This window comes from Myotis yumanensis, unplaced genomic scaffold (assembly GCF_028538775.1).
Source record: "Myotis yumanensis isolate MYYU_CA2020_CCGP unplaced genomic scaffold, mMyoYum1.0.hap1 SCAF_3, whole genome shotgun sequence".
NCBI lineage: Eukaryota > Metazoa > Chordata > Mammalia > Chiroptera > Vespertilionidae > Myotis > Myotis yumanensis.
Genome location: NW_027223754.1, coordinates 208,338,173 through 208,349,087, shown reverse-complemented (window position 1 = coordinate 208,349,087; position 10,915 = coordinate 208,338,173). Strand labels below are relative to the sequence as shown.

The 10,915-nt window shown below is 50.6% G+C and overlaps 1 protein-coding gene across 4 annotated transcripts; it reads right to left on the bottom strand.

Annotated features, from left to right (window-relative positions):
* Positions 1 to 3,394: 3,394 nt before the first annotated feature.
* Positions 3,395 to 10,616, bottom strand: CBY1 (chibby 1, beta catenin antagonist). Of its 4 annotated transcripts, XM_070407996.1 has the most exons (6): positions 10,541 to 10,596; positions 8,247 to 8,352; positions 6,394 to 6,556; positions 5,622 to 5,727; positions 5,416 to 5,534; positions 3,395 to 4,065 (listed from the first exon to the last, which is right to left on the bottom strand). In XM_070407996.1, exons 3-6 carry the CDS (start codon positions 6,469 to 6,471, stop codon positions 3,985 to 3,987), a joined length of 384 nt encoding a protein of 127 aa, XP_070264097.1. In that variant the 5' UTR covers positions 6,472 to 6,556; positions 8,247 to 8,352; positions 10,541 to 10,596; the 3' UTR covers positions 3,395 to 3,984. The 4 variants fall into 4 exon arrangements, with proteins under 4 accessions (XP_070264097.1, XP_070264096.1, XP_070264099.1 ...); XM_070407995.1 differs by lacking the exon at positions 8,247 to 8,352 and having other exon boundaries at positions 10,541 to 10,616; XM_070407998.1 differs by lacking the exon at positions 8,247 to 8,352 and having other exon boundaries at positions 5,443 to 5,534; positions 10,541 to 10,616.
* Between the last annotated feature and the right edge of the window lie 299 nt (positions 10,617 to 10,915).

Genomic DNA, 10,915 nt, shown 5'->3' with positions numbered 1-10,915 from the left:
CATGGGATAAGGAGAAAAGAGAAATCAGGCAGTGCAGAGTATTCAAAACCTCGGGAGTAGAGGAGATGATCTAGAAAAGGCAGAATGGGAAGAGAAGACAGAGGACAGAGCCCTGGGCAATGAGACACCTAAAGGTCACAGAGCCAGTGTGGCTCAAGGGGAGGGCATCATCCCATGCACCCAGACGTCCCTGGCTTAATTCCCAGATTCCTGGAGGAGACATATGCCTGGGTTTCAGACTCAACCTCCAGTAGGGGGCCTGCAGGAGATGTTTCTCTCTATTCTCTCTCTCTCTAAAAAAAAAAAAAAAAATCAATAAAATAATATTTTTTAAAAGGTCAGCAGAATACTTAAAAGCAAAGAAAGTAAAAAAGTGGTTGCCAGGGGCTGGGGGGAGGGGAAGTGGGAATTAGTTGAATAGAGAGTTTCAGTTTGTTTTTATTTTTTAAATATATATTTTATTGATTTTTTTTACAGAGAGGAAGGGAGAGGGATAGAGAGTTAGAAACATCGATGAGAGAGAAACATGGATCAGCTGCCTCCTGCACACTCCCTACTGGGTAGGTGCCCGCAACCAAGGTACATGCCCTTGGCCGGAGTCGAACCTGGGACCCTTGAGTCCGCAGGCCGACGCTCTATCCACTGAGCCAAACCGGTCAGGGCAAGAGTCTCAGTTTTACAAGATGAAGAGTTTTCTGGAGATGGATAGCGATGATGGTGGCACATTATACATGTACTTAATCCCACTGAGTTGTATACATGAAAATGGTTAAGATGGTAAATTTTATGTTGTGTATTTTTCCATAATAAAATGTTTAATTAAAAGCGTAGTCATACCTATAAAGATTTTTTTAAAGGCGTGGGGAGGTGGGGGGGCCTCTTCCCCCACACCAGGAGGTTCAGGAGCTGCTGGAGAGGAGGAGAACCAGGGAGGGTGGCTACGGAGGGTTTGACGGAGAAATGCTCAATGGCAGCAAAGGAGACGTGTGGGCTGATGCCAGGTCACGCAATTTAGGGTACAACCAAGTGAGCGATGATGGCCCGTGCCTGGTGCACAGGGGACTGCCTTTGGATGAAGATGGGGTGTTCTAAAACCCCACCCCTGAGCTCTTCTCATTCCCTGTCCCTCAAATCCACGATTTCCACCATCCCTGCTCCTGTCCTGTTAAATTTGAAACGGGCAAAATAGCTCTTAATTTGGATTGGTGGAGGGCAGAGATCCCTTTGAGAATCTCAGAAAAGATAGAAGCCCCCCACCCCCCACCCAATAGAAACACACACTAGCTCTTATCAGGATAGTTCTGCATATGGACCCCGTGCTAGGCCTCAAACGGTAAAACTCCCTGACTATTGCCTCTCATCCTGCACTCACTCCCCTCACACCACCAGGACTTCCTACCGCAGCTCTTCCATAACAATGCTTCCCTAATCTGACACTCGGCACAGAAAGCCATGAAATTGTTGTAGTGATTACAAGAGATGATAAATGTCCCCTGGATAGCACTCTTTACTCGGGCGCCCCGTGAGCAGTAGATTTGGTTAATACAGGCTTTGAGGAGGAAGAATTTTAGCCAGAACCTGAAGAATGTGTCTGCCTAAAAAGGTAAGATCTTGAAAGTATATAGCATCTCCATGGGAGGGGGGCAGGGGAGGGTTAGAGTGGTGATATGGGTAACTTTCCCTCCCTTTCACTTAAGGGACTTTCGTCAATAGGATGATTTTTGACTCAGCTCACACCCCACAGCCCATCAGGGGGTTCCACCTTCAATGCATCTCTAGAATCTGCCCACTTCACTCCCTCGCCTGTCACTTCCCTGGTCCCAGCCTTGCCCCCTGCAGTCTGTTCTCACCTTAGGAGCCAGAGGGAGCCTTTGGAAACCAAGTTGATCACAGCATTCCCCTGTTCACACTCGCCGACGCCTTGCCTCCATGATCGCTCCCAAGTCCTTCTTCCCCGCAGGGTTGTCCCACATTCCGGCTCCGGCCGGTCAGGTCAGGTGCCCGTGGTGGTGGGCATGGGGACCCACATCACCGTGACAACCAAATCCGCTCTCATGACTCCCAAGGTTTAGTCCCGGCTCTATCCCTTCCAGCTGTCACCTTCTGGGATGCTTTCTGCAGCTAAACGCAGGGGATGATACGATGGACGAATCCTCGTGAGAATTAGAAATAGGTACCTGGCATCAAGGGTGCTCTTTTAATGTTTGCTAACCATAGTGGCCTAGGAACAAGCAAACTCCATTGCCCCATTGCCCGCACCTGGAGACCTATGCCCTGTGTATACTTGTATCCTACGGGCTGGAGCTTCTACCCATCCCCCATCGAGTGGGCAGTAGGATGGACTACAAACAGCAGCGCTAGGGCCGGCCCCCACCTCGCTCCTCCTCCCCTGTGGCTGGGAGTCTATGATCCTAGCCCAGGTTCTGAGACTCCTGGAGTCTGGTTCCTTGTCTGCAAACAGCCATGCTGACAGTCTGTGCTCCACAGGACTGAGCTGAGGAGGAAGTGAGAATGTGTGCAAGGACCGAGCCCCCCAGGCAGGTACCTGCTGCCCATGGTCGCCATCCCTGGGCGCTGTCCCCACCCGCAGTGCCCTCCCTCTTTGGCAGCTGAATGTCTCTGACTGGCTGGCTGGCTCCTTCCTCCAGCCAGCGCAGCTCAGCTCAGACTCAGGCACCAAACTGCCCCTCCAGGAAGCCAGCCCAGGTCCCTGCCCGAACCAGGGTAGTCCCAGCTCCCCGGAGAGCGGGAACTGGGGAAGATGGCCGGCTTCTGTCCCAGGGCAGCCTCTGCCAAGGCCCCAGACGCCGGAGTGCTCCCCCTGCAGCGGAGACGTGTCCCACAACCTGAAAATCCTACCTCTGGTGGAACAGCTCAGGCTCCAGGTTCCACTTCTCCAAGAACTGATGCTTCTTTTTTCCACTCCGGTCACGGAGATTGTGTCACGTCATTTAATTTAAAGAAGTATGTGGCTCAGGGGTTGATCACTGAGCCATGAGCCAGGAGGTCAGAGTTCAATTCCCATGTCTGAGTTTCAAGCTCGATCCCCAGTGGCGGGCATGCAAGAGGCAGCCAATCAATGATTCTCTCATTGATGTTTCTCTCTCTCCCTTCCTCTCTCTGAAATCAGTAAAAATATATTTTATTTTTTTATTGATGATTAGAGAGAGAAAGGGAGAGGGAGAGAGAGAGAAACATTGATGAAAGAAACATCATCAATCGGCTGCCTCCTGCTGCCCCCACTGGGGATCGAGCCTGAAACCCGGGCGTGTGCCCTGACCAGGAATCGAAACTCAACCCTCTTGGTTGCTGGATCGACGCTCAATCACTAAGCCATACTGTCTGGACAATAAACTATATTTTTAAAAAGTACACTTTGTTTTTATTTTTTAAATCTTTATTGAAAAAAAGGGGGGAAAAAGTACTATAAACAAGAAAGTAGCAAAAAATAGTGTTGCATAGAAGACTGGTGATGCTGCTGAGAAACCGAAGCCAGAGGACGTGGATTTGGGGAACAAACACTCTTTAAAGCACACAGAGGGGGGCCTGAAGGGCGGAGGTCAGCGCTCTTTGGAACTGGGGCCACGCCCCCAACACCAGTGTGTGTGTGTGGGGGGTGCTCTGATAACTCCCGCTGCTTCTCCCAAGAGAGTCCGTCCAATGAGAGTGAAGCTGGGACAAGTGACTGGAGAGCACCCAGAGTCTTAGCACAGCTCCAGACCTCAGAGGCCTGTTCACAGCCCGGCCTCCCTGAGCTGGGCAGCCAGAGGACATTGCTGTGTGCTGCCCTGGCCTGGAACCCTGCTTGCCTCCAGGATGTCATCACCTTTCCATTGCCAGCTCAAGGGTGCCAGTGCCTTTGGCCCCATTTGGGGTCCACTCTCCAGGGGCATAATCTACCATTTCAGCTTAAAAACCTCCGCTATATTCCCCTCCTCCGATCAGCCGAGTTCTCCCTCTTCTCCTAACAATGTCTTGAGGTCTTCATTTCCTTCTCCGGTTGACACTCTTCAGTTCTTCCAGTTCCCTCTTCATTATTTGGAACTCAGCAGTGGTCTCAGAGAACTGGAAGGAAAGCAGCGGGCTGTCAGAGAGGAGGGCATTGTGGCTGCGTTCAGGTCTGCGAGGCTGGCCCTGCCCACGGGGAAAGGCGCTTGGCGTTTCTCTACCGCGGCCTGCCAGCGTCGGGGAAGGAACCCCTTTGTGACTGGGCAGAAGGTGACCACCTCAAGTACTTAAGAGCATTCACAATCCACTCTGTCAATGGTTTTGACCACTAGGATCGCCTGGCATTGACCTTGTTCAGGACAGCAGGCCCCAGGGAACAGAAGGCTGGGGGCACGCTGCCCTCCCGCCGCCCCTCTTTCCCCCGGAGCACTGCCTCTGCCTTTCCCGCTCCCAGGCTCCCAGGGCCCTTCCTTTGCTTCTGTCACTTGTTTCCTGAGCCCACACAGCCCAGCCGCTCACTTCTACCTCCGTAAATGTCTAAATAAACTTGCTCTTATAATTTGAAAAAAGAGAGAAGGCAGATACTGGTAATTCTAAGCTAAAGGATTGGTTGCTTCTGAGCCGCAGCTCCCATAATGATGCTTAAAAAAGAACGCCACTTTCCTCATCAGGATCTTTCAATGGACTTATATTCCCGACAGGGACAGAGCCATCGTCGCTAAAGGTCAGTTGCTGTGAAAGAGGAGCTACATTCCTGAGCAATCCACGAACGCTCCCAGGGCTTCACTTGTACTATTAACTTCACAGGGCGCAGCCGCCATCATGGCTATTTTATTGCTGAAGAAACGGAGTTCTTCACGCAGATCAGGAGTAATTTGCCTAAAGACACAGGAGCAGCGTGGAGCTGGGCGAGGAGCCAGGATGCTGAGCTCCCGAGCACAGGCTCTAACCACTCCATGCCCGCTCTCCTGCCTCTCAATCAGCGTTCACCTGTACTTCCAGGCCCAGCAGGCTGCTGGCTCTTAACAGCCACAGGAAACGGAGGCCGATGCAGAGCGCGTGTGGGCAGTGCCGCCAGGCACTGGCGAATGCCCGTGAGGCACGGGACATCTCCAGTTCAGGAGCAGGCGGTCCTCCCTGGACTGCGTCAGCCCCGCCCCGCCCTCCTCTTATCATTCCACATTCAGCTCAAATATCCCTTCCTATGTGCGCCCTTCTGTCTCGACAGTCACTCTCTATCACGTGCTGACCCCAGGCCCTACCGAGGCACGGGCATTGTGCTTGCTGCCCCCTCCCGCTGCCTGTGAGTGCTTAAAGGTAGGGACTGTGCCCGAATTGCCTTTGAATCTTTGGATTCAATGTTCCCGGGCCAGCGGGCACTCGGAGGTACGAGCTGGACGGACCGACCAGGGGCGGAGGCTCCCGCCAGAGCCAAGCCCAGGCAGCCCTTCCCATCACCGTCCTCACCATGTCAAGCAGGACCTCCACCTTCACCTGCAAGAGGTTGTTCTCTTCCTCCAACTGCTGGTTCCGCTTCCGGAGGCGCTGAGCCTCCCTCTGGTCCACACCTCCACTGATCCCGGTCTCTGGGGGCAGACAGACCAGCCGTTACCAGGGGGTGGGGGGAGTCCCTCCATCATCTTGTTGGACAAAATGGCAGGAAATCAGCCCACCTGCTACCCAATGGCCATTTTCAAACTTGAGGCTTTGTCCCGCCAGGTTCATCGTGGGGGTTCCATAGTCAAGGCCCAGCTCCACTTCGCGGGTGGACCGATCCAGCTGTGGGGAGACGCTGCGTGCTAGCTCACAAGGCGCCGACACCGGGGCTCCAGGCCCAGCGCCTCTCCTAACGACAGGACCCCAATAACTCACTTCTTTCCTCTAGTCATCACCCAGCACATTTAGTATTTTTAAAATCAGACAATCAAGTAAGTGCAACAAAAAATTCTAAACTATAAGAAACACACTGCTTGATACACCAGGATGTTTTCCAAAAAAGCTCTGTATGTATTTTTAATGTATTTTTCTGATGTTTCTACAACGCACGGAGCACCCACCCGCATCAGAACCAGTCCTGGGTGCTCAGAGAAGCATGTGACCACTCCGCCCTCGAGGAGCTTAGAAATGGCCTCTGGAGCTATGACATTAATGGTGGCAAACATCCTTTCAGGATGATTTGATTCTTAGACACGACTAAGTCGACTCCTGGCCACGTCCTGGGACTAAAGTGAAGTCACACTGGGTAATATTTGGAGCCAGAAATCATCACAAGGTTGACTGCTTATTAGGCTCTTGAGCAAGTAGGAGTTAAAACTGATTTTAGCCACAGCAAGAGGAGTGAAAGGGTGCTCTCCTACTTGCGCGCCTCTGGAGAACCCCACTTCCCAACAGAGACCTGACAACCCTGTCACGTGCACACCGGGCCGACCGAGGACCGACACTCACGTTATGCAGGTTGGAGAGAGAGGCAGACTTCCGAGGGGGCGTCTTCTTCGGACTGAACGTATTCCCAAAGAGAGGCATCTTCGGCCTGACGAGGCACCGTCAGCGCTCCGTCAGCACACGTCAGGGGAACAGACAGCCGGGTCCGTGATTTTATGTCACTGTCCTGAAACCGGGAAACGTACACCGTAGGTGGCTACTCACAGTCCTGGTAACGGCTCCCGCGTGTTGATTGCTCGCTACGTGCCAGGTCGGCAGTACGCTAAAACCTCTGCAGGCAGTATCTCAAGTCTCGCCGTCCTTTGCTTAGCTCCCCTCATTCTCCCCATTTGACAGATCAGGTTCAGAAAGACTAAGGTCCTGAGCTGGAGCTGGATTTTGAACACAGGTGTGTGTGGCTCTACAGGTTATGTTACCCACAGGCAAGTGCCTAACTTGCCGGTCTTAAATTTTGTCACAAGTTGACATCACCAGGTTTACAGTCTGGGAGCAAGGAACATATTCCCATACACCGGTAAGAATCACACTAGGCGCCGAACCGGTTTGGCTCAGTGGATAGAGCGTCGGCCTGCGGACTGAAGGGTCCCAGGTTCGATTCTGGTCAAGGGCATGTACCTTGGTTGCGGGCACATCCCCAGTGGGGGGCGTGCAGGAGGCAGCTGATCGATCTCTCTCATCAATGTTTCTAACTCTCTATCCCTCTCCCTTCTTCTCTGTAAAAAATCAATTAAATATATTTAAAAAAAAAAAAAAGAATCACACTAGGCAATTGCCACTGCATAGACTCCATTTTATTATTATTTTTAATTAAAAAATATATATAGAGAGAGGAAGGGAGAGAGATAGAGAAATATCAATCGGCCCACTAGGGATCAAACCCACATACCAAGGTATGTGCCCTGATGAGGGAATCAAACCCACGACCTTTCAGTGTGTGGGATGATGCTCCGACCAAATCAGCCACCCTGGCCAGGGCTTTCCTATCATTATTTTATCATTCTGGAAGATACGTGGTGGTATTACATTGCGTTTCATTTGCTTTTCCCTAGTAACTAATTAAATCGAACACTTTTTCATATGCTCACTGGACATTTGGATACCCTCTTTTGTGACATGCTTATTCAAGTTTTTGCCTTTTTTCTTTTGGGTTGTCTATCTTTTTTATTTTATTTTATTAATTTGTAAGGGTTCTTTACATATGATGAATACAAGTTCTTTGTTGTGTATATAGGGAATACTGAAAATATCTTCTCCCAGTCTGAAAGTTGCCTTTTTGTTTTATTGGTTTCTTTTTGATGAAAGAAGCTCTTGATTTTCATGGAATTTAATTTACCATGTTTTTTTTAAGTTAGTGTTTGTGTCCTATTTAAGAAAATTTGTCTACTCCAAAAATGACATTTTCATATATTAATTTTTATTGTTTAACTTTCACACTTAGGACTATGATCATCTGGAATTAACTTTGTATATTGTGTGAGACAGCGGTCAAGGTTCATTACTTCCCATACATTACCCAGTTTTAACTCATAACCCACAAGTAGCTTAAAAATATTCCAAGAAACTGTAGACAGACGATAACGATAGTGAAAGCACAGGGAGCAGAAGAAAGGAGCAGAGAGCTCTCCCGGCCCCTAGTCCTAGGTCTGAGACCTCCTTTCACCACTTTATGAGCTACAGCAGGTCCTCGGGTTACGTCGGAACCCGCCTACATAAGCACCTAGTCACTCACATGGGGCACATACACAGCAGTAATGAAGTGAAACAGTAAAAAAAATGTAAAAGAAAGATAACAATTCCTGACCTTTTTTACTTGTGGTAAATAAATAATAAAAAACATAAAGCACATATGTACATACGTCGAAATGACGGAACTTTCTTTTTTTATAAATGGGAGATGGCAACGTAACCACGAAATGACGTACGTTGAGTCCGACGTAACCCGAGGACTGTCAGTAATCATATCTGACAAGAAGCAGACCAAAAAAGAAGGGAACTTCAAGACTATTTGAAATAAGGTTTTATATCAACTATCATTAAAAAACAACTCAGCCCTAGCCGGTTTGGCTCAGTGGGTAGAGCATTAGCCCACAAACTGAAGGGTCCCAAGTTCGATTCCGGTCAAACACACGTACCTGGTTGGGGCAAGGAATCAATGTGCCTCTCTCATATTGATGCTTCTCTCTCTCTGTCTCTCCCCCTCCCTTTTACTCTCTCTAAAAATCAACGTAAAAAATATCCTCGGGTGAGGATTAACTAACTAACTAACTAAATAAATAACTCATAGTATAAATCCATCACAATTAGCAAGACATCTTTTCAATAAAAACATGTAGAAAAACTGCTGTTTTCAGTGATGTAGAAATTAATAACGCCAAACTGGTTTGGCTCAGTGGATAGAGCATTGGCCTGAGGACTGAAGGGTCCCAGGTTCGATTCCGGTCAAGGGCACGTACCTTGGTTGCGTGGTTGCGGGCACATCCCCAGTGGGGGGCGTGCAGGAGGCAGCTGATGGATCTTTCTCTCTCATCAATGTTTCTAACTCTCTATCCCTCTCCCTTCCTCTCTGTAAAAAACCAATAAAATATATTTTTAAAAAATAGAAATTAATATCATTAAAATTAATGATAAAAGTTTAAAAGTTTCTTTGGACGTTTTACAATATATGATATAGAGTATATGTATATATGATTTCTAAATAAATGAAAGTAAAGATATTTAGGGGTGTGTGCTCATGAGCGTTTTACTGGTAGGTGTGTGTTTGTAGACACACGGGCTATGGAATGAAGGCCGCTGGGCCTGGGCATGGCACTTTAGGACTTGGACAAACCGGAACGCTTGCAGCTAGTGGTGGACGGACAGCAGTGGGGATCAAGGTGCTGAGGGCGTTTTAAGCTGTGCTACCACGTCATCCAAAACTCCGTGGAAGGCCCTGGCATGGCTTCTGCTGGAGAAAAAATAAAACGGGTGGAAGAGGGAGGGCAATTAATTTTATGTCTGTAGTGGGCAGAACAAGAATGAAACAGGAATATCCAGAAAGAAAGATTTTAACTCAAAAAAGAAAAGGGCACAGTAACAAACACTAACTAGTATTGCTTCCTGCGGGGCCACTATGGCTGGGCCCAATGCTGGATTTCTTTCTTTTTTTCTCTTTTTAAAATATTTTTATTGATTTCAGAGAGGAAGGGAGAGGGATAAAGAGAGAGAAACATCAATGATGAGAGAGAATCATTGTTGGCTGCCTCCTGCCCGCCCCTATGGGGGGAGGGGGGAGGATGGAGCCCATAACCCAGGCATGTGTCCTTGGCTAGAACCGAACCTGGGACCCTTTAGTCCACAGGCCGACACTCTATCCACTGAGCCAAACCAGCCAGGGCGATGCTGGATGCCTTGTATATAAGCAGCTAAGGAACCTGCCCCCATCACACCATGGGAAGGTGGTGGGACTGGGCTGCAAGAGCCGGCCTATTCCTCCGCGCTGGTGCCGACCACCATTCATCACTGTGCAGAGCTTTACAGTTTGCAAAGGGCCACAGTGTCCATTATCTTATTTTAGTCTAACAAGAAGGCGAGTCTTTGGCTTTCATCGGGTTCTCAAAGGGATCCGTGTCCACACACACACACACACACACACACACCCGCCAGTTCAGAGCCAGCCAAGCAGGTACATGCCCCGCAGGTACAAGGCCGCCGGGGCTGGTGGATGCTCCTGACGGTAGAGAACAAACGTTCCCTTGCTCGCCCTTCACAGCCAACCCAAAGCGGGTGATCACACGCGGCCGGTGTGGCGCAGTGGTTGAGGGCTGATCCATGAACCAGGAGGCCACCTTCGATTCCCGGTCAGGGCACCTGCCCCGTGGCGGGCATGTTTCTACCTCTGTGGCTCTCCCTCTCCCTGAAATAAATCATATATACACACACACACACACACACACACACACACATATATACATATATACATCGATATAAATGAATAATCGCTATCCCAATTTACAATCAAGGAAACACACTTGGAGGGGGCGGCGGCCACCTGCGGTGAATCCGTCCGTCGCCCTCCGTCCGTCCCGCCGTCCGGCTCCAGCTGGCCGAACACCCTGGTCCCCGGGGAACGCCCGGCCTCAGGCCCTCGGGAGACCCCGGGGCGGAGACGTACCTGACCCGCCGCAGGAGCCGGGTTCCAAACCAGCGCCGGGACCACCAGCCGGCCCGCCGCCACCGCCGGCCCGCGCGTGCGCAGTCCCGCCCGGGACCTACCACCGGGAAGGGGGGGCGCGGCGCGGCGCGGTCCACTACACGGGCCTTCGAGAAGCACCAGGAACGCACGAGGGCTCCCCTCGCTGGGCCAGAGGGATCCCGCAAAAGGACTGTCCCCTGGAGTCACTGACAGGTCCCCCCGATGCAGGGCGGGACGGGACCGACACTCGCCCTCCCCGCAGACCCGTTGGTCTGGTCTCCCCCGGCCGCGGGCGCCGTCGCCATGGTAACCGCGTCAGGCAGCGGCTCGCGAAAGTTCCATTGTGTGGGGCAG

Excerpts from the sequence above, each read along its gene's own strand:
- CBY1 (XM_070407995.1), bottom strand. The coding sequence starts at position 6,471 with ATGCCTCTCTTTGGGAATACGTTCAGTCCGAAGAAGACGCCCCCTCGG. Across the intron at positions 5,535-5,621 it reads AAATGGCCATTGGGTAGCAG|AGACCGGGATCAGTGGAGGT; the intron begins GTGGGCTGATTT and ends GTCTGCCCCCAG. Across the intron at positions 4,066-5,415 it reads TGGAGGTCCTGCTTGACATG|TTCTCTGAGACCACTGCTGA; the intron begins GTGAGGACGGTG and ends CTTTCCTTCCAG.